Source organism: Eurypyga helias, unplaced genomic scaffold (assembly GCF_000690775.1).
Source record: "Eurypyga helias isolate BGI_N326 unplaced genomic scaffold, ASM69077v1 scaffold13812, whole genome shotgun sequence".
Lineage (NCBI taxonomy): Eukaryota > Metazoa > Chordata > Aves > Eurypygiformes > Eurypygidae > Eurypyga > Eurypyga helias.
The window spans coordinates 31,356-53,367 of NW_010234204.1; the positions used below are offsets into that span (position 1 = coordinate 31,356).

At 40.1% G+C, this 22,012-nt stretch overlaps 1 protein-coding gene across 1 annotated transcript in view; it reads right to left on the minus strand.

The window, feature by feature from the left end:
- The window catches only part of SPATA5 (spermatogenesis associated 5), a gene marked incomplete at both ends in the record, with an annotated part of 46,964 nt that extends 25,150 nt beyond the window's left edge, over positions 1-21,814 (minus strand). The window contains 8 exons of the mRNA XM_010161985.1: positions 10,260-10,515; positions 11,601-11,724; positions 12,570-12,626; positions 13,268-13,397; positions 15,601-16,236; positions 17,340-17,398; positions 20,590-20,747; positions 21,661-21,814. Of these exons, the coding sequence (XP_010160287.1) occupies positions 10,260-10,515; positions 11,601-11,724; positions 12,570-12,626; positions 13,268-13,397; positions 15,601-16,236; positions 17,340-17,398; positions 20,590-20,747; positions 21,661-21,814 (1,574 nt within the window). The remainder of the gene's footprint in view (positions 1-10,259; positions 10,516-11,600; positions 11,725-12,569; positions 12,627-13,267; positions 13,398-15,600; positions 16,237-17,339; positions 17,399-20,589; positions 20,748-21,660) is intronic.
- Positions 21,815-22,012: the final 198 nt, after the last annotated feature.

Here is a 22,012-nt window from a genome sequence, read left to right on the forward strand (position 1 = left end):
CCCAGGCAAGCACCTGATATCTGCGGACCACTAACCAGCTTTCCTCTGTCCTGGGGGCAAGAACCACCATTCACAATAGCTAAAAAATTCAGATGTGTTCTTCCATTTCCATACTAAGAAACTTCTGCAACTTGGAGAGGTTTGTTTTTTCATTTTGTTTGGTTGATTGTGTCTCTTCCCTCCCCCTCCCCCAATGTACATAAGTATGGAATCAAACACACCAACAAGCCTAACAAGGAATTAAAAAATAAATTTGTAGGAGTCTGGTCCATGGATATTTGACTTATTTCTTATTTAACCTGTACGTATAATGCATCCCTATTTAGAAAAAAAACTCCAGGAAGCTGCAACCCTTACTTTGGCCCTTGAAACCATATTCTGCAATCTGTCTTTAGCTGCCAGCGCTAGATGGGAAAATCCCTGAAAAACTTTCATATGCTGTTTGCACAGGAAAGATAATGCCATTAAATCCCTTGTAACCATAACACTGCAAATTCACTCGGCTAACCTGAGCACTAATCTACTGTAGGGATTACGTATGCGATTTATAGTCCTTCGTGAAGAGCTCTGGCATTTGCTGGAACATGTCTGTGGAGCTGACTAAAAGTTGCTGAGAAGTATGACAGGGGCAGGAAAGGAAGGAAGGAGGAAATGTATTTTCAAAACTTCTTTCATACAGGAAACAGTTTATTCACAGATCAGGTACACACACGTCATTTATCCTACAACAGTGACAACAGAGGGAAAGAAGGAATACCAGACTGCCTGTTCCTATCCTGCTCTCGTATGTAAATGTACCTAAGCTAAGGTTAGTCATACATGCATTAGAAGAAAAATAAGGACAGACAGGCTACCAGAATAGCAAGGACAGAAAGAGAAGCAACAGTTGGTGGCTAAGTGCTGGTCTAACTGTAATTAGGAATGTTATCAAGTCGGAATATAGCTAAAAGTCAGTAGACCTAGGAAAACTTTGCCTGAAAATATTTAAACTCTGTCCCCCAGTAGTAGCTGTTCATTCTACATACAAATGCCTACTGCTAACTGCTTAAGCTAGGTATCACCAGAGGATCTTCTATGGTCTTTTAACAATGAAACAAAAGAACTATGATTGCTTTCAGATCCTAAGTTTGCCATTATACATTCCAGGAAAACATTTCACCTGGAGCCTGAGAGAGTCAGAAAGCATTGACATTTTCTCCTGTAGTTCCATTTCTACACAAATAGCTTGTCTGAAGTAGAGCTGATGCTAGCTTTTTCAGAAAAAAAAAAGCGCACAGCTATGGGAAACTATTTTTACTCATGTACTGCGAAAGCTTACAACTTTGCAACCTGAAGATGAAGACTTACTCTAGACAGATCAGATCTTTCTAAAGCCAGCAGAGCAAAATGGAGTGGGATGAATGGTAACACACTCAGTCTCTCCCTATGTACAAAGGCTGAGAGGAAAAAAAAAAATTTACAGCCACTGTTTCACAGAGAAAACACTATACTTGAGCTCTAGACGTTCCCATATTATGGTCACTCAAAGAATGTAATAGCAAGCCAACTGATTAACAAAATTTGAAGAGAACTAAGGACAGAAGTGTTAGCCAAAATTAATAAGATATTCCACTCTAGAAACACAACTGTGTAAAATGAAATTCTGATTAAACAAGACAAAGTGGCAAAAATGAGTATCAGACACATCATGAAAAACCCAGAACGGAGAACAAAATGAACAACAATTGCCTTTCCAAAATATAAAAGAATTCCTAAAGACTTCTTAAAATGTAACATGCCTTGCAAACTAGGAATTTCCCAAAAAGTATACTTGTATCTTGGAGAACAACAGTTTTGGTCCAAATACGTAATTCCAATTCGTAACTGGAGCCTGCTCCAGAACCAGGAAATAGAACTGCATCTTGAAGATAACTTTCTGCATCTTGAAGAACCAATTCCGAACCACCAGGGATAATGTAATCCCGAGTTACTGGAGAGCTGCAGTGAACGTGAACTCTGCAAGTAGGAGAAAGACACTGCAGTACTTGTGTGCTGGAATGGTTATCCTACTTCAGCTGGCAGGAGGTGGAAAATTAGAAAAGACATGATAGGAAGAGGAAGAAGGAAGTGTGTAAGTCTGCAGAATACCTTTCAGTTAGCAAAGTGCCAGTTAGGATGAATGACTCTTGTGTACAGCATGCTTTATTACCAAAGAGAAAGCCCACAAATTTGCCAAACCTTCTCAGAGATTGAAGGTCAGCAATTGTCTTCAGTTCTTAGACGTGCAAAAGGTTTAAAGTTAACACTGGGGGGCAAGCAGCTTGGACCATGGCAGACAAAAGCCCAAACCTATAGGACAATTTAAAAGATAGCAGAGTGTCTTCGAAAATTATGTTAGTCTTGGTTAAATAATTTTCATTCATGCACAGGTGCTACACAAATAGCTGAGGATTTCTTCTGCTGCTACAGAAATAACACTGCCTGGCACACAGCTCTCATCCAGCTTGGCATCCAGGCAGTTGAAGCCCCTGAGGGATGCAAAACACAATAAGCAGAAAAGGTAGTAGCACATCACTCCTGTCAATGTGACTTAGAGCTGGGGTACCAACACTGTGTTGATTCCCAGCTCTAGAAAATAAACAGGGAACACACAGAACTGTCTGTTCCCGCCACAGCTTGGCCAATGACCCAGCCTAAGACAGTATCTGCCCTAAATTTATTCTGTTCTTCAGCAAAATGGCATAATGCTAAACTTTCAGCATCTGCAAGCCGAGGAATGGCCTTCTGACTGCCATTTCACAGCCCATGGGTCTGCACAGGTAGGGCTGCACCCACACAGGCTACTCTGGTGTCCTGCACCCCCTCACCATTCAAAGCAAACAACTTGTTTTGGGGCTAACCCCCCAATCCATTCAAATGCAAAACTTCTTATATGCATTGCCACGCACGCATAAAATCATTTCTTCTTTCCACTCAAGCTGCAGAATTGTGTCTATCTGCCATGAAGGTTCATGTGAAATATTAATGACAGTTATTTACCAGCTCTTCTGAAAATATTTCTTTTTTCTTGCTTATATAAATATCAGCAGACAGAATGGAATGTGCTTTGAACAGATTATTAAGTACTCAACCCACAACTGTGTATATGAAGTCAGCAATCCCATCATCCAATTAACTGCAAAAGCCAGTTTCACATAAAAACACACTTAAAATTAGTTATGATGAAACCCAAAAGTTCACATACCCTAACTGCAGTAAGTGCAACGTTCTCCATACAAAACCAAAAACCAAGTACCATTACAAAACAAAAAAAAAAAAAGGCCAAAGATTTTACATAAGAAAAAACCAACTACAAAAAGCAACATAAGGTGCACCAGTGTCTCTTCAGACAGGTGAACAGAGCAAGACTTCCCCTCTGGATACAGGCACTAAGGAAACATCTGTGCACCCAGCAAATGCAAAGATAGAGGGGAGGGGGTGGAAAAAACGAGATTCAGAAATTTCATAATCACATCACACACCGAAACAAAGTTAAAGGGTGAGAATCTAATCCTAAGCAGCTAGTGTAACACAAGTTTTGTGGAATCTTAAGAAAGTAGTTGAACTACTTTAAATGTCGATGACAGAAATCCTAAAACCAATTCTGACTTTGTCTTTGTCCCACAAGATACTGGGGGGAGGAAATCCTAAGAGAGCAGTGGATCCCACAAACAAGAATAAGGTCAATACGCTCTGCCCAGTCTCAAGCACGTCCATTCAAGCTGCTCAGCAGCATCCAGATGTAGCCACTTCTGCACGAAAGCCATCACTGTGAGTTAGTGCTCTGAGGAACAATCAAAAAACACACGTTACAGTCCAAGTCCAAAAAAGCCATACTGCTTTGTTATGTGCACGTGCAAGCAAGGACAGAGTTGTTCACAACCTGTTAGGACAGCAAACTAGGTCAACTGCTTTGACTTAAAGCCTGCTTCTGCACTAAGGACCCAACTTCAACATTACAGAGCATGACACTGACTTAAAACTCATGAATGATGAAGATGGGGATTGGATTTTCTTGGTCTTCCTACACCATAAATTAGCGTGATGGAAGAATGTCAGAAAACTCAATTGTTCCAGCCCAAAAATTAATTTGTAGCTTTACTTCTGTATTGTGCCTGGGCTTAGTCCATTTCAAAATCCAGTGTCCTGCCATTACTGAAAAAATCTCTCAATTTCATAAGAAAATATTTTTTGGTGTTGTCCATCTGACTACGTATGTTCTTAATATTAAAAAACCCCACATTTTCTACATGATCTTTTTATAAAAAGCAAGTGGCCTTTCCCACCTCATTTTCAATGTCCCATGGGAAGAGTATTCAGTTAGGGAATGTAATAGCTGATCTTTTGCAACAGCATAGTTTCCAACTTTTTCCATGCTACAAAAAACCCCAAAACAACCACCACCAAACCCAAACCTGCACAGACATGGTATTTTCAGTCACTTTCCATAAGGAAATAAAATAATTTTAGCATGTCAAGCAGTGCTTTCCCTTTAAAATCTCTAACTGCAATGAGATAATTTGAAAACAAACCAAAAAACATCCTGCAAAACAATCACATTGACTCAATCATCAACTGCCTTTGTCAAAATCCACACTTCAACAGCGTCTCAGCCCACATTCCTACATTTAGTATTACAATCCAAGAGAAATATTTACTTTTGGTGTACATCCCCTGCAGAACTCTGGTCCAAATTGTGTTGGGAAAGGTTCAGACTGAACTTTTATGGCTTAAAGGAAGGATAGATGTTCTTGATGCCCTAACACCAGGCTGTTTCATCAAGGCCATGACTGAGCTGAAATGACGAGCTTAGATTTGAGACACAAGGCTGAGAAGCCACATATTGAACACAGTGTTTGTCTAATTGAAAGCCCAGTCAGAGGCTGGTCCTCAGGGTGCACAGAGACTCACTGTTAATCACATTAGCCCAAGGCTCACATTTCCTGCAGGTGGCCAGCCTACCAAAGCTGCAGAATCGGGGGGGGGGGGAAACACAGGACCAAAAAAAAAACCCAGCACATAGATCTAACAAAGAAACATTCCTGGGTTTCAGGGGAATTTACTTCCCCATGAATTACAAGGGTTGGGGGAGAACCATAGGAGTCTGCCCTTCAACTGCTTAATTTTTTTACATTTTCTTTCTGATGCAAGTGGATTGAAGAAACTCTTTTCTGTGTCATAAAAGATAGTTTCTCAGCTCCAACAAAAGCCGAGGACAGTATTCCTCTAAATAACTTACACTTTTACAGATCTAATACCTACGTATAATCAATATACAGAGCTATTGATTTAACAGTATAAAGACTCTCCATTCTATCCGTATTAGTCATCAGAGCAGAGAGGTAATAAAAGGGCCAAATGAATACCGTAAACAGTAAGGTCTCCAAGCAACAAGCCTCTTAAAATTATGAAGATGAGAAAACAGACCATATCATATGTCTATGCAAGCAGCTTCACAGATTCATCAGAGCAACGCTGATTCATCCTGGTCAAAGACATAGCTCAAATTCTTATTTCTGTACCATCTTCTGTAACAGTCAGCTCAAGGCAGTGAACCTTTACAATCCTAAAGGCTAAGCAAGGTGTTACCTTTAACTGTATTACAATCAGACAATTAAAAACACCAACCCACCACTTCGATGCAAAACAAAGTGATTAGAGCTTCTTTCACAGAAGTCTCAAAGTTTCAGCGGTTGCAATACAGCAGCATCACTGGAACCTAGTAGATGTTATTGCAAGAGAGATCACTATTTAAAACAAGGACATTTGTTCTTCCTCTCCTCATGATGCTATCTTATCACAGTCCAAGTGTTTTACATCAGCACACTAAAATTATGTGTAATGAAAAAGGATGTTCAAGATAAATTCTAAGAGTTACAAAGCAAATACTTCCTTTCTCTGTAAACAATATGACTGAACCCACTTCTTGAAGAAATCAAGCTATATTTATATTCACCCTCTTGAAATGCTACAGGCAGCCATAGAAGGATAAGTTTATAACAAATTGCTATATTTGGAAACCTTTGTTGCTAAGCATCTTCTAACATTCAGTACAGTTTATACCATTCACGTCCCTGCTACATAATTAACATTTCATATGTTTTCCCAAAGGAAAAGTGCAGTGCTTATCTTTGTTGGTAAATTAAAACCATTATAATTTTTCAGGGAATTAATAAAAGACTGCGTGGCCAATTAATTAAAGCAGAAGCAACGAGATCTCGGGGCATACAAACACTGACATTATAAGCAAGGATATGGCGGAGTCTATCTTCTAGACACTGCCTCTGCTTGAGAGAAAACAACTCAGAAGGCAGCTGTTTGCATTAAAAGGTAGCCTACTAAATAATTTAGGTCTGCTGTGGTAGACCTCTCCCAGTCTTAAGAACACGACTCTCAGCTGCACACATAACTAAGGTCTTTTCTTGTCAAGAGTTCTGCGCATGCGAATCCCTCGGAGAGCACAAGTCAAGAGTCTAGCACGAGGAACCTGTTGCAAGCTGATGTCCACAGGATGGGGTCCAGTGCCCATCAAGGTTTTTGCAGGTTTTCCCTACTGTGCTGTTAACCTGTATGAAAGCGTGCAGTTAATTGTGGAAATCACAAGCATCCTGCTAGGCAGCAGAGAATCACAGCAAATCCCATTTTCTCCAATGCAGTCACTAGAGACCATGTAACCTTGAACAGAGATGAGGTACACCAATTCTGAAAGCACTGCACCTAAGCCAGTGATACTTGCCATGTCAGACATACCAGGTTTACTTTCCATTTTGCTGGGACAATCACACTTATTTGTAAAGCAGAAACAGCACTTGCTCAACATGCGATGGGGGATACAAGTGCCCTGCACAATATAGCTACAGATAGCTAGCAAAGATAGCTACATGTACAGAGCGGATGCCTGTCACCCTGGTGTCAACTCCTGCAACAGTGCCAGCTCTCACAACACATACATGGCACCGCAACTCTGTACATGCCATATACACAGGGGCCTAGATACGTCCAGCTCAAGTTGAGCATTAAAGGCTGCTGAAACTTCTTTATGACTTCATGAACAAGCGCAGAGTTGCTGAAGAGATTAGATAACTTGCCTGTCTGACCCCAGAAGTACCACTAAGCAATTTTTGCACCGGAGAACAAACTTCTGTCAAGAAAACAGTTGGTGTACGTGTAACATAGCTACTTTTCATTAACACATGTTCTTCAGAGTTATACAGAAGACAAACATCAAAGCTTTCATAACGAAACATCTTAGGAAACCTAACTCTAGATGCAAAAGTAAAAGATTTCCCTATCACAGCCCTACAATTACTACATTTACCATGTTACATTAATTACTACATCCTTGGTTTATACAAGCAGTATATACACAATATTACGTATGTGTTAAAACAACAGAGTTGAAATATGAAGATAAGGAAGGATGAGTCCTTTGGAAATTATCGAAATGTTGCACTGAGATCCTAAACATATCTAGCTTGGAAACTTTCAGACTTCCCAGCCACAAATGATGTACCTAAAGATATAAATGGGGTAACCAGGACTCAAGGGTCTCCCAAAGAGACGGCAATACAATTTGCAAGCGACAATAATCTTCTACCAAAAACTGAACATGTATTTCAGAGTTCAGAATTCCTGCTTCTAAATTAGTTTCCATGTTTCACCTGTACTTAAACACACATCATGTGTGAAAGTGGCACAAGTAACCTTAAAATTTGTGAAAGAACTCTTAACTCAGATATTGCCTGAATACTAAGCATTTTGGTTACTGAGAAATGCACAGCTGTGGTCTTAAATATATGTTTATATTGTGGTTTATGTTGTAATATATATAAAATATTATGTTCAATTTTGAGCCCTACATTACCAAAATGTTATTGACAAATTAGAGGGACTTCAGAGAAAATCAGCATAATTTCTCAGAAGGCAGGAAGGACTTATTTATGAGGAAAGATTAAAAGAGCTAAATATTTATAGTTTGGCTCAGTAATGAATGAGGAGGTAGGGGACATGAGAACAGTCTAGAGATATCTGAAGGGTGTAAACATGAAGAAGGGAGAGCGAACGTGTTATACAAGGATGTAAATAGAAATAATGGGATAAAACTAAACAAGGAAAACATGCTGAGTATCAGAGAGCACTCCTGGACAGCAAGCTGTCTCGGCCCACAGCACAGTTTAAGTGAAGCAATAGAATCCCATTGCTTGGAACAACAAACAGGACTAGACAAAACACTGGAAAGTTTGCCATATGGAATAACCTTGCTCTACTGCAGAGAAATATTACCTCATAAAAGCTAATCTTTTCTAAGTTTAACTTCAGTAAAAACAATAATGCTTTACAAGGTATTGAAAATGTAATATGAAAAAAAATTATATCAAGATATCATTCAGAAAAAAAAAATGCAACTAAGAAAATTCCTTAACCATGAGCAACTTGAATTCAGTTTATGTAATACTTTGACTAAATCGTGCTTCTGCAATTCTTTGAGAAGGGCTGCACAGAGTTAACGGCGCTGGACCATATTCTCCCCAGCAGAGGTCCCTCCAAGTTAACAAATGACAAGGATATTTAACAGCATGGATTCAAACTTCAGGAAACAAAGTCAAAAAAAAGGAGACATCCTCCTCTCTCATTCCCAGCACTGGCTTTGGATGCAAAGCTCCCAGAAAACAGCATGTCCCACAACCAGTCGCAGGAAGATGCCCAAAGTTTTGGATCTACGTAGCACATAATGTTCAGTTTGTGTAATATTCAAAATTTATTTTAGACAAGACCCTTGCGAAGTGGGTAAATACCACTTATTTGCAGCTGGATTATGAAGAGTCCAGAATCGATGTGCACACGAACAAGTAAAGCCTAGGCTGGGTCATGTTTGGAACTGAAACACACCACACTCCACTGATGACATTAGTGAAGTATTCACAACATGAGGGCAGTGACACAGGCAGACCGACAGGCTTCAGAGGAAACCCAGAGGAAGGAAAAAGGGAGTTTATCTTCCTGTTGTTGTTGTTTGTATGTATTTGTTTTTAAAAGAATGTTTGCTAACTTAAGAGCTTAAAACACAACCAAAGCCAACAGAGAAGCACTATAAAAAGAAGAGTCTTTTTTAATTCTTGGTACATACCAAAGTCCACAAATTCATATTTGAGAGCTACCCCTTTAACATTTCTGGAAACTGGCAAGTAAAAACCTTGCTGTTCCAGGTGCCATCATCCCTAATAAAACTTCTATCATCTTCATGGTTAATTCTGATGCAGGAATTCACCATGCACCGTGCCACTGCCAGAGGAAGCTGTCCCAGTGCCAAAGGAAATAAAACTACCCAGCACATACAGCAAACATACATTTGCGAACTACAAGGGAGCAAATATGCGTAAGCAGAGCTGAAGAGTCATATTTTGACTAGACTGTTCTAAAAGGCTGCTCACGGGGAGAGTTAAGGTCCAACACTGAAACCACATAGACGCATTCTAGCAAAATGCAAGAATTGATAGAGCGTACTTCTAACATTTCATCCAATAAAAACAGAAGTGAACTCGTGTTTAAGTATTCCCTGGAACATACTGAACCCTGGCCGCGTGATGTGTGGATAATTCTCCAGGGCTATGCCTGTACCAGAGGCCAAGGGACACTTTCCAGCCCTCAGCTCGAGGCACGCTCTCCAGCTCTCCCAGCTCCACCGCACAACTCAACCCAGGCACATCCAGTCCCCTAGCCCCGTCATAGGCTCCTCATCTACAGGTAAATGAAACACAGGCACAAATTATGGAAGGGAGCCACAGGAAACACCACTCAGGACCACAGTTTCAACATCCTGGGAACCAGGACCTGCAGGACAAGCTGTGTAGTCTGAGTGACTTGGGATTTTTGTACAGAAGGTGTAGGCTCCTGAGTAGCAAACTGTTAGGGACACATCAGTTAACTCACTAAACCGCTGGTAAACTGAGAGCGGGCTAACTATCTAACATGCTAGAAGTGGCACAGGGGATTCCCCAGTGTTATTAGTCTTAACATTCAATTTTAACATCTATTCATACACGAAACAGTTTTTCTGATCTGCCCAGGAGGAGACTGGTGTTCCTCACATTCCATGCTTGGTTATGTTTTCTTTTACACAGAAATTATTTAAATCTGATTGCTTTTAATGCGATTTGTACAGACTGTGGACTTTTTTTTTTAACACAATAAAGAGACTAACAATAAAGTAAGATCCGAAGTAACGATACACAAAGTCTTACCTGCTTCCTTGCACAAGGCTGCTAAGTCTGCACCCACATAACCATGTGCGCTATCAGCCAGTTGTGTCAGCTCTGCTGCTGTGAGAGAATGAGGAACTTTCTTAAGAAGCTTTTGGAGTATGTCCAGACGGTCTTGGGCATTAGGAATTCCAATTTCTATCTCTTTATCAAAACGCCCTGGTCTGCGCAGTGCTGCATCCAATGCATGAGGACGATTAGTGGCCCCAAGTACCAAGAGCTGCCCTTCACTGCCCTCCTGAAAGCATCAAACAATGCAAAATATTAATTTTAAAATACAATCAAATGTCACGCAGCTTATAAATACACTTCTTCCTTACTTTTTCCAACTATCGCACACACTAAATTCCTGATGCTACCTCTAAAGGAACAAAGCAAACTTTTCAGATATATAGCCCACAAATGATCCCACACGACCTATCCCTAACTGCAATTTAGCAATAGTATAGGCTGCAGGCATCCACAGATAAGAGAAACTTTACTCCAACATGCACTCATCCCAGGGTCTCCTGCTCTGATGCTCAAGAACTTGCTTTCGTTTCAGGAAGGTAAGCACCAAGGAAAGAAAAAGTGTTTAAGCTAAAAGGCAGCATTGGCACAAGAACAAAAAGTTATCAACAGACCATGAATTAACAAGGATAGGAAACAAATAATTTAAGGTATCAAAACCAGCAGAAACAGGAGGTTATAAACGTTCTTGTAGGTTCAATAGGAAAAGCAAAGGTCAAAAATCCTAACCAATTTCCTCAAACTCTGCTTTTTCACTTTCAGAATGATGCAAAATTACCTAGAAGGTCTCTTGCAGTGCCGTTCTCTTTTTGTGAACAAAGTGCTTTCTCCTGGTGGAAGAACATCCATTAGCCTTGCCATCAAAAAATATGTTCTGCCTGTGAACAACTCCAGACTGAGCAACCCAAATTATCATGCAGGAAAATAATGATAAATAATGCAACCTACATACATATCACCAGATGTATTTTGATTACTTACAGCAATTAAAAATACCTGGCTAAGTTCAATGATGGACATAAACTAAAATTTCAGTTTTGTGTCCAAAACTACAATAGTTGGAGAAGGCAAAGAAAAGAGAGTGAATGGTAGAAAACTTGTTTTCTTTTAATTTCAGTTGTCAGGAAGACATTCCTCTTCTATGTCTTCTGCCCAGCGTCCAATAAAGCATTAGATTACTGTATAAAGTTTCACCTAAGCCTATTTTCTTTTTCCCCAGAATAACGCACCTAAAATTGGCTACATGATACAAGCAAAATTATTCTGCTCAGCTAGTCCCCAGGTACATGAATTGTGTCAATACAGTCTACTTACTGAGCCAATGCCATCCATTAATGTCAGCAATGAAGCGACAACTCTCTTCTCAACTTCATTCTGAGCCCCTTCTCTCTTTGGGCAGAGTGCATCTAACTCATCGATAAATATAATGGAGGGGTGACTGAGGAAAAAAAATGAAAAAATGGTTGGGTGCTCAGGAAGATTTAAAACACCAAGGCAGAGAAATGCAAAAACATGGAAAACATACAGTTCCTACAAAAAATAACAAGCATCCCACTCCTTTAGGCAACTGAAAGTTTCAACCTTGAATATGGTGTTAACTCAGAGAATGACTAACATTAGACAACTAATACCTTTAAGATGACCTACCAATCTACTTCTCTGTGACCCTCTCCCAAAGACTAACAATAAACATACCAATTTCATGAGTAAAAAAAAACATTTTATTTGCCACTTCTACAAACACAGGATGCAATAGTCTTTGGCTAATGTATTATGAACAACAGTCATCTGGAAGTCTAAAGTCTGCCTGGTTACCTAAGTCTAATTAATTTGGGCAGAATGCTACCCTAGTTCACAGGCACGTTATACCCAGTACCAACACTAGCTCGTACAGAGCTGGATTCCATGTCTCAGCACAGTACTACATTGGCCTCCAAAAATAAAAATAGACAGAAAAGATTGGATCCAGGTGAAACACTGGCTCATGCTTCCTTCTGTTGAAATAAAGCGTACAATACACCAACGATACAGATCGAGCGATTTGGCACCACCTGTAACAGGCCCTTGAAAAGGGTAGTGTCCAAAAGCATTTCATAAGCATACTAGAATTTCACTGCTTTCCTTAGAGCTAAGCTCTGTATAAACAAATTTATTTCCTTTTAAAAACCACGGCAGGAAAAAATTGCAATTCAAAGATTCTTGCAAATGTTTTTCCTTTAATAACATTAACACTGGAACCAATAGCGCAAGTTAGAGCGAATAAAATTAGCCAAAAGAACATACCGCAGAGAAGCTTCAGCAAATATCTGACGCAATCTTGATTCAGACTCCCCATAAAACCTATAATAATTAAAATATTTTAATAAAAACCATTTTTCGTCCTTTTCCAGACAACTTGGAAAACTACTGCTTGTGCGTTCCAAAATGCCACAGCGCACCCTTTCAAAGTCCCCAAGTAAGTGCACATCTACGATAATCTTCGTTCCCACAAGGACAAGAAATTAAGGCAAAATGGGACAAAAGCAAAGACAGACCCATCTCATAACTAGAAAAAAATGTTAAAGGGAAAAGCTTCTCTCTTTTGTGTCACACACAATTTTATCTGTATTTTTAACAACAAAAAAATAGTTCCCTGGAGATATTAATCTCCACAGTATCATCTTTTAATTTCAAATATGCTTTAACAAGTCACTCTTCTTGTTACAGAGCTAACACACAACTGCAGATGCAATTTTAGTCCCCTTTTTAATTTACTCCATGCCTTACACACATTTCTTAGCCAAATCCAATAAACCTCTTTTATTACGAGAAGAAATATAAGCCCTATTGGAGAGAACCTTTTCCCGTTTGTTTTTGACTCTCCTGGGCAGATAGCCCACAATCAGTTCTACAGCTACCCAATGAATAGCTGCCAGGACAGATTTAATAATAAAGGGCTAATATATTTATAGAATTAATGAAAATAAATCGGGTGGACTTACTTGCTTATTATTTCAGGACCATTAATAACAGTAACGTGAGCGCCAACCTCGTTTGCAATGGCTTTGGCAATCATAGTCTTCCCGGTACCTGGAGGGCCATATAATAGCACTCCTCTAGGAGGAGGGATTCCTTTAAATAAGCACATGCACACAAACAGAGAAGAAAGTTACTTGTGATAAATGCCACACTGCACAACCTGCACTCGCACATTTCACTCTCCTTGTTATTGCCAATTACTGGACTTCAGCATTAACTTCTTTAACAGGCGTATCATTTTGGTAACAGTGTAGGCTTTCAGTGGGAAGAGCACTCAATCTGAATGGTTCTGTAAAAAGCAACTATTTAAAAAGTTATATTTTTCAGTAGTTGAACATTATAATTCTCCCTACGATTTGTGGTGGTAATTTTCGTTTCCAAAAAATTATTGGACTGAGTACCTAATGTCCATGAATGTAATTTATTAAGTTATTCATGATTCTTACAGTGCCATTATTACAAATTTCCAACACCAGAAAGCCATTTCTCTTCAGTACTAAAAAAAACATTAAAACACTATAAAATTTCAGTAATACTGTGAGACTTGATTCAAGAATATTCCCAAATGATGAAAAAACCCACATCAAAAAGATGTGTAGAGATGTGTGCATTCAGGTAGAGAACATCAGGGACACTAGAAGAACAAGGTACTACAGTGTACAATTAAAACTGGACAGAAACTAGAGTTCGTATTACGATCTCAGGTAAAGAGCAAAGAAGTTTCAGACCAGAAAAGACAAATTTAATGTGCACAAAGCCAAAAACAGAAGGTGAAAAATTAGGAAGCTAAAACAAGAGACAAATGTTTGATAAAAGACTGACCCTGGCACGAAAGATGTTGCTGAAACAAAACCAAAAAAGAAACTTGGTTTGGTACACTGATACCAGACAGGGAATGATGCTCAAAGGACAGGTCCCATCCCAATGGTGACAGAGAATACTACAGCTGGTGTGGACAGAAAGATCGAATCTTAGGAACACACAAAAGGTAAAAACTTGACTGCCAACTGACAGAGCACAGAAATCGTGTGTCCTTACAGACAGGTTACTTCACAACAGTCCATTACAGCATGTGCTGCTCCCTCATGTGGTGTTTCTTGCACTGGCAAGAAACAGGGCTGCTGAACTCAAGGTCTAACCTCAACGGACAGCATTGCCCCACCAAAAGCGGACAAGGGCTCTCAACGTCTGGATGGTTACCAAAAGCTTGTAACTGGTGAGGAACCATCATCATCTCTCATGTAATTAATAGAGAATCTGACTAAGCACTTTTGGGACTAACTATGAGAAATGTTGATAACCAAGCAAGCTTTCTCCTAACACAAGTCCATGCGGTGATGCTGAGGTTGGAGGTCAGCGAATTAAGCTGGACCACAGGTGGATGAAGATGCCGCACACCATCCCACTGCCACCTGCCATCCACACCCAAGCAACACACACACCAAGAGCCACACCTGTGTCTTAGGAAATTGTCCCAGCAATCACTGACATCACCTCCTCTCCAAAGCAGATGTGTGGGAAGAGGTAAGGCAGAGAAATAAAAAGCCTCAAAGACGTATTATTCAAGAAACATTTATAGGTAAGAGCCCTGTCTCAATGACGCACACCTAGACACGTACAACTAGCAGACATGCCTGCTTTACGTACATATCCATTTGTGATAAACACACAGTACAGACTTTTATCTTTGTCACAAAAATCCTCTAGGTGGATGTATGTCAGATTCAGCTTTATATACGGCAACAGTAATCGTGTTAGTTTTTCCACCCTGTAATTCCATACTGAGCAGTTTGAGTAAACAGCCTCAAACATTTCCTTAAAATTTTGCAGGAACCCTACAACACACAGGGATAAAAACAGCAGAAGAATTAATCTGGCTGAGTTTTTCTCAACTTAGAAAATATCACTAGTTGACCCTACCAAAACAAATAAATCTTACGACGACATGAACTTCTGCACCTTTCAAACGCCCAAGTATAGAATTCTTTCCTATTTGATGTAAATTCTGCTTATGCATACCTGAATTTTCTTAGAGACACAAATTCCTTTCCTACTCAACTATTTTTCACACAAGCTAATCATAACCTCTTCACAGAATGTGTACAGTATAATTATAAACCAGTTTGACATCGTTTGGACACACAAGTACACCAGATCAGCGTTACACTAAATACGGTGCATATTCCTGGAATAACTCGGTTAAAAAAAAACAAAAACAAACAAAAAACCCACCCAGTCTCGTTAAAGAAAAAAGCCCTAGCATCAAATGAAGAAAGCCAACTCTCAGGTATCGTACCGTAACTCTTGAACAGTTCAGCTTGCTTCAAGGGCAGTTCAACTGTTTCCCTAATAGTTCTGAGCTGGCTGCTTAAACCTCCTATCATATCATAGGTCACTCGGGATTCACAATCACCATCTTCTGTGACACTGGTCCTCGTTTCAATAAAATTGATTCTAGTTCTTGAAGAAATGAAATAAAAGGTGTCCGTATTGCTTATTGCTCCAGTTTTGCCAATTAGCGGGAGTCCTTCACTGCCGCCTTTCCCAGCCAACTCCAAATCATCAGTGAGGTCTGCACCATCTCCCTTGATGTAGGTTTCACCACCCTGACCAGAGTCTTGACCACTGGCTGCCAGTGCAGAACTGGGTGTAACTGGTGAACCTGGATCCATCGGTTTGCTTGGTGTGCTCATAGATGGAACCTCTGGACTATCGTCAATGTCCAACTTGCTGAGTGATAAGGACAAATCTAACGTACTCATCTCCAATTCAGATCTTTCAAGGTCTGGCTCATGTATATCACTGGAAATGGCACTGCCCAGGGCAGTCAGCTCTACACCATCAGTTCCTTTCACTTTCATCACCAGGATGTTACAAAGTTTGCCATAGAATGAGAAAGCCAAGAGGTTTCCTGGTAAAACTATTTTCCCATCTGTGAGAACATAAAAAAAAAAAGACAAAGAAGAAATTTCAATCGACTTTAGCAGCAATAACATTCAGACATTCTTGTATCGGAACAATTCTTTATCAGGAAGCATAAAGAGCCTTATAAATTAACATAACAAAAGGTAGTTAGGTAATTTCAAGGTAATACAAACAATCCTTTTGTACACAAGCAGACTATACTGGATAAACATTCGCCAGTAACATATGTAATTACTCACACTAAGCCCATTTGAGCTTCATAAATTTCACACAGCATGCAAAGGGAGATTGTGGCATTAGTACTGAAAGTAAAAATTCTGTATTTTCTGTGTGCATTATAGGTTCACAATATTTCATGCTCAGCCCACCACCTTTGAGAGTCTTGGCTTAAAAAAAGGTAAGGTTCTAGCCTGTTGACAGAGAAAGATTAGGAAATGTGATCTGAATACACCCTACAGGCACCAAAAAAAAGGAAAACACGTATACAAGATTTATTATTTCCAGCCAAACTCATGAATTTGGAACGCAGTTCGTGTCTCCTGCTTCTCAGCACAGCAATACTGCTATTAATTCCTAAACCAAAAGATTCCTTTGGAGTAGAACAATTTGTAGCCAGTGATTTGAGTAGCAGTACCTTCGACAACTTCCCTTGCTGCTTGCCTGTCTTACACCACCCAATGAAAAGCAATTTTGCTTATTTACCACCAACATAAAAAAGATGCAGAGTATGGGATTTCATGTTAATACCGATCTCTTATCCCGTTTTTAGTGCCTAGTACTTCACTCTTCTTCAGAAGCGAGTAAATTCTGAAGTGCACCACAGTATCAGCCAGAAGGCCAGCCATGACTGCTAAATAACCGTAACTTGAACCAGCAATATGTATAATGGACAAATGGGACCAGGATTAATGCAAATTAGAAATTTATAGCATGGCAAAATTTGCCCAAAGACGACAGATCCCTAAAAGAAGTGTGAGCAGAATAACATCCTCTATTTTGCCGTAAGGACTTGATTCAGAACGTAAGAGGAAACTGTTTGCTTTTCTACCCATAGCTTGATAAACTACCACAAAAATTAAACAGTCAAAAGAGAGGCAGCAAAACTTATACCTAAATTTCTCAGCAGGCAGACAGACATTTCCTCAGCATTAACAGTGGCATCTTTGTCCCTGTGGTAGGAAGAAAAAAAAAATTTTTCCAAGCAGTAATTACTTCAAAACCAAGAGTTGACACCTCTAAGGCACTACGTTGATGAATACTACCCATTTTACAGTATATGATTTAACCCCACAAAGAGAAAAGATGTGTAAGCACTTTACCGTAATTTTCATATCCTATCATCTTAGCTCAGAAGGTATGAGACACGTAATTAACAAGTGTAGATATTTTGTACAATTTTGTACAATTTGGCATACTTTTTTACATACGAAATGCTGTAATGAACAATATCCTAGGTTATATTTATCATTCCTTAAGATTACAAATATGGAATGCATGCTTCTCATCTCACCAGGCAGAATGGCCATTGCTACACTTACTTAATTGAAAGAATTACAGAGAAGGTAGATCTCAGCCCTGCACACACACACACATACTTTTTACTGATTAAACAAGCACCTTGAGCACTTGCACTACTGTGCATGGCTTAAGCACTACACATCTACTATCAAAATGCATTTTCTAGTGTTTTATTTCATCGAGATTGAGTGACTCCACAGATAAGCCTTAAGCCACTTCCCTCACCAGCCCTGGCCAGGCCTACAGCATTATCTCAAACACCGTCTCGTCACCGGTGTCTATCACAATGGAACACAGGTGCCCTCAGCCCAAAGCAAGTGAAAGGTAAAAGGTGTCTTAAAGTGAACGTCTTTCTCTGGTGTTCATATTAAGACATTTTACATCACACTGACAGCTCACTGAGAGCACGGACACCGTTAACTCTCCCTGCTCCTCAGATCCACTGCAACACACAAGGCTGTGGTGACTCGCTCATTTTTCAGCGATTGTTTATCCACACCATCTTCTTCCCGTTTCATTTTGCGGCTTTACCTTTCATTAAAGCCCATTAAACCACTTGTTTTAACTCCTTAGCATTTACCCCGTACAGCCAATCTGGATGAGCCTCACACATCACCTGTTCCGTTTTCACAACGAAATAAAGGTTTCACTACATCCATTCTGCAGACGAATGTCCACAACCTTTGTAAGCACTTCCACCTGTATGACAAAAAGCACTGCACCAAGACCTAACAGCAGCAGCACCCAAAGCATTTAAAGCATGTACAGCTGCTGCAAATAAAAGTCTGATCAAAGGGGGGAGCTCTAAACCTAGACATAAAACCCCGTTTCTCAGTTCTACCGCTCAAGAAAGCCACTCGATGGACAAGGGGGTATCGTGCCCATTCAGAGTTGAGCTCTCAGAATATCATATAGCCATTCCCAGCAAGTAAACGCATCCTCGATCGTGTTGTTGGGGTCTGAGGTAGGGGACTGCTTATTTAACTAGAAGAAAAAGGTAAATTGTGCATGCAAGCAACTCCCCAGAGGTATTAATTTGCAGAGATTGAACTACACCTACAAAGCACCTAGAAAGTACATGAATAAAGAATTTCCACTAATTCTCTTAATAATTTATATTCTTACATGATAGGACAGCACTATGGTTTACAGTAAATTAACAGGCCTAAACAGACCAATTGCAGCATTCATTTTTTCTCTCCTAGAGTAATTCTATAAAAACAGTCCTTTATATGACTTTTAATCTGGTGGTACATGTCTGTAACAATCCTCAGAGCCAGACTCTTGACTAGCTGAGAGGGAAAAAACTCTGGCTGTAGAACAGTTTCCAAAAAACCTGTGGTAGTCATAAATATTTCAGAAGTTACATGCAATTCCTCTGACCTCATCCTCAGATTTTATTTCACTAAGTCACAGCTTTAAAGAAAGAATGCCTTGCACATTAACATGGGGAAATATAAATAGATTTGGCTTAGTTATTTAAAGTGGGGTTGTTTTTTTGAAATGAAGCGAGTGTCTTCAACCACTTCTATAACCGAGCAGTATGTAATAAGAGTTCCTACAGGATTAAATTGGCCACAACAAGAAGCCATATATACACCTTTTGTTCCATTTTCTGGTGAGAAGAGAAACACGGAGGGCAAAGCAAACTGACACCAGGAAGTCAGCATACAACACACAGCCAAGTTAACCAGTAAACCAGTAAAACTAAAATTAAAGCTAAACTGGTTATATTACTGACAAAAAGGAAGATTGCCTCAGCAACATTTCTGAGAGTATGGTAGAAAACAGCATCTCCTCCTTAAACTGGACAATGACAACACCGTTTTGAAAACAGAGGTTTGACAGGGAAGTGAAGTTGATTTATAGAAATTAAAGTGTTGGGACACTTTCAAGAGTTACTGTAAAATAACTTTATTTAGTAAATAACTATAATCAGAGTCTGCATCAACCCAGATGCTGACTCTGTGGAATGTTATGAGAATGACAAATATAGGGAGTCATTCAGCAGATCAGCAAACTGCTAATTTCTCAAATCATTCATGATACTGAGCAACTGTAATTTGCACCTTTTGCTCCCTTTGAGTGAATTTCAATTAAAAAAAAAAAAAACCACCTTAACCACCATACCTCTGAGTTTCCAATCCTAAAAAATATCCCAGTAAATAAAAATGGATCACAAAACCCCATACGTATAAAGGTGAAGTTTTGAAGGGAAGTCGTTAAAAAAATAATCACTCTCCCCAACCTGCCAGCTAGTAGTCCCCTTAACAGCAACAGGACTTTTCAAAAACAGCTTCTCAGACAGCAGTTTGCAGTATACTTCCTAATGACAACAGCAGCAACACGGGCTCCTTCTGACTTACATCAATTCTATATACAGATATCATTCTCATCCTTTACAAGTGATTTACAAGTGTAAAGAATCTGCCCTGACCATGCAGTTATACACCCTTGCCTCATACAAATGCAACACAGGCAGCTTGACTTCTGCTTCAGAAGGTTTTGAGCGATCATTACTATTCATTAATTTAACATAAAAGGAAGAATCTCTTAAAATTAATGAGCTTAATGTCATTATATTCTTCACAAGAGTACTACTGCACAAGTTGAGATTTTGTACAACAGCTGAGCCACTCCACTGCCCACAGACGAGGCAGCAGTTAGCCACCAGTTACTAAACTTTAGTCTTAATCCTACAAACATTTGTAGATGTTTGACTTTGTCTGGGTACTAATTCCATCAAAGCAAGAGAGAAAAATAGCATCTTCTAAGATTTAAGAGTGTGCAGTGCAAAGCAGACACCTCACAGTATGTCACTGAGTCATAACGAGTTGCATACCTCAACTTTACATCCAGTTCCTCTGCCTGGATGACCGCACCAGTCACAGGCTGCACAGTGACAGCATCACCTGGATTTACTCTCAGGTTCTTCTGTGTGGTTTCATTCAGCCCAACTTTCCCACCTGGAAAGCCTGTGGTGGGCCAAGCAGTACAGACCTAGGCAGAGTTTCAAAGCAAACAACTGTCAGTTGGGATTTTCCCTCCCCCATTTCCAGTTGACTAGTTAAAGTAAGCACTGTTCTGTTACGAAAAACATGGACTGAGGGGGAAGAAGATTAAGAGTTGGTGCCATAGAGTAAGATACAAGTAACATGAAGTTCTTAAGATATGATCCAAAACACTTTTCAAGAAGGAAGGGGTTATATTTTGCCTACAAAGGAGATAAAATAATTCCACCAGGATGCTACACCTTTTAAAATCACAGCATGGTTTGGGTTGGAAGGGACCTTAAAGACCATCTAGTTCCAACCCCCCTGCCATGGGCAGGGACACCTTCCACTAGCCCAGGTTGCTCAAAGCCTCATCCAGCCTGGCCTTGAAGACAGCCAGGGATGGAGCATCCACAGCTTCTCTGGGCAACCTGTTCCCGTGCCTCACCACCCTCTCTGTGAAGAATTTCTTCCTGATATCTAATCTAGATATCCCAACTTTCAATTTAAACCCATTACCCCTTGTCTTGTCACTACAGTCCCTTGTAAAAACTCCCTCCACCTTCTGCAGGTGATAAAACAACATACACTGTGTTGACTATGAAATGCTACAGATCAACGAAGAAAGAAGAGTAAAGGCCTATACTCTTTCCTTACAAATGTGTGCATATATAATACACAATACATATGTTGACACACGACTTATAAATTTCTTGAAAAAGTCATCAGCATGGATTTTTTTCCAGTACTGAGAATAAAGATGTAGCTACAGTGTAGAAAACACGGAAAAAACATGCTCATCATCTCTCTCAACGCACGCTCCTTTCTCAACGCATGCTACGTTTTGGCACCAGCTGGATACAAGAGGAACATGCCGAAAGCACAAGAAAAGCACTTGTAGGAACAAGAAGGAGCCTCACCTCCTGTCGCCCACCGGCGGAGGTCAGCAAGACCGGACGGCCTATGCATAGGTTCCCCGACTTCATGCTGCTCAGCGACAGCTGGGCGAGGCCTCTCCGCAACATTTTCGGAACCTTGTCATCCCCTAACGTTTCCAGGAGAAAAAAAATACAGCTTTTCTTTTTTTTTTTTCCTGCCCATCCAAAGAAATCAGCGTTTCTCACGCTCCCCAACCAGCAAACTGATAAAAGCCTCCCAGCCCCCCGTGAGAGGCAGCGCCCCGCCGCGAGGGAAGCGCAGGGACCACCCTGGGGGGAACCGCGCCGTGAGGCGGCCTGCAGACACCCACCTTCCGCGCTGACTGCCTGAGGG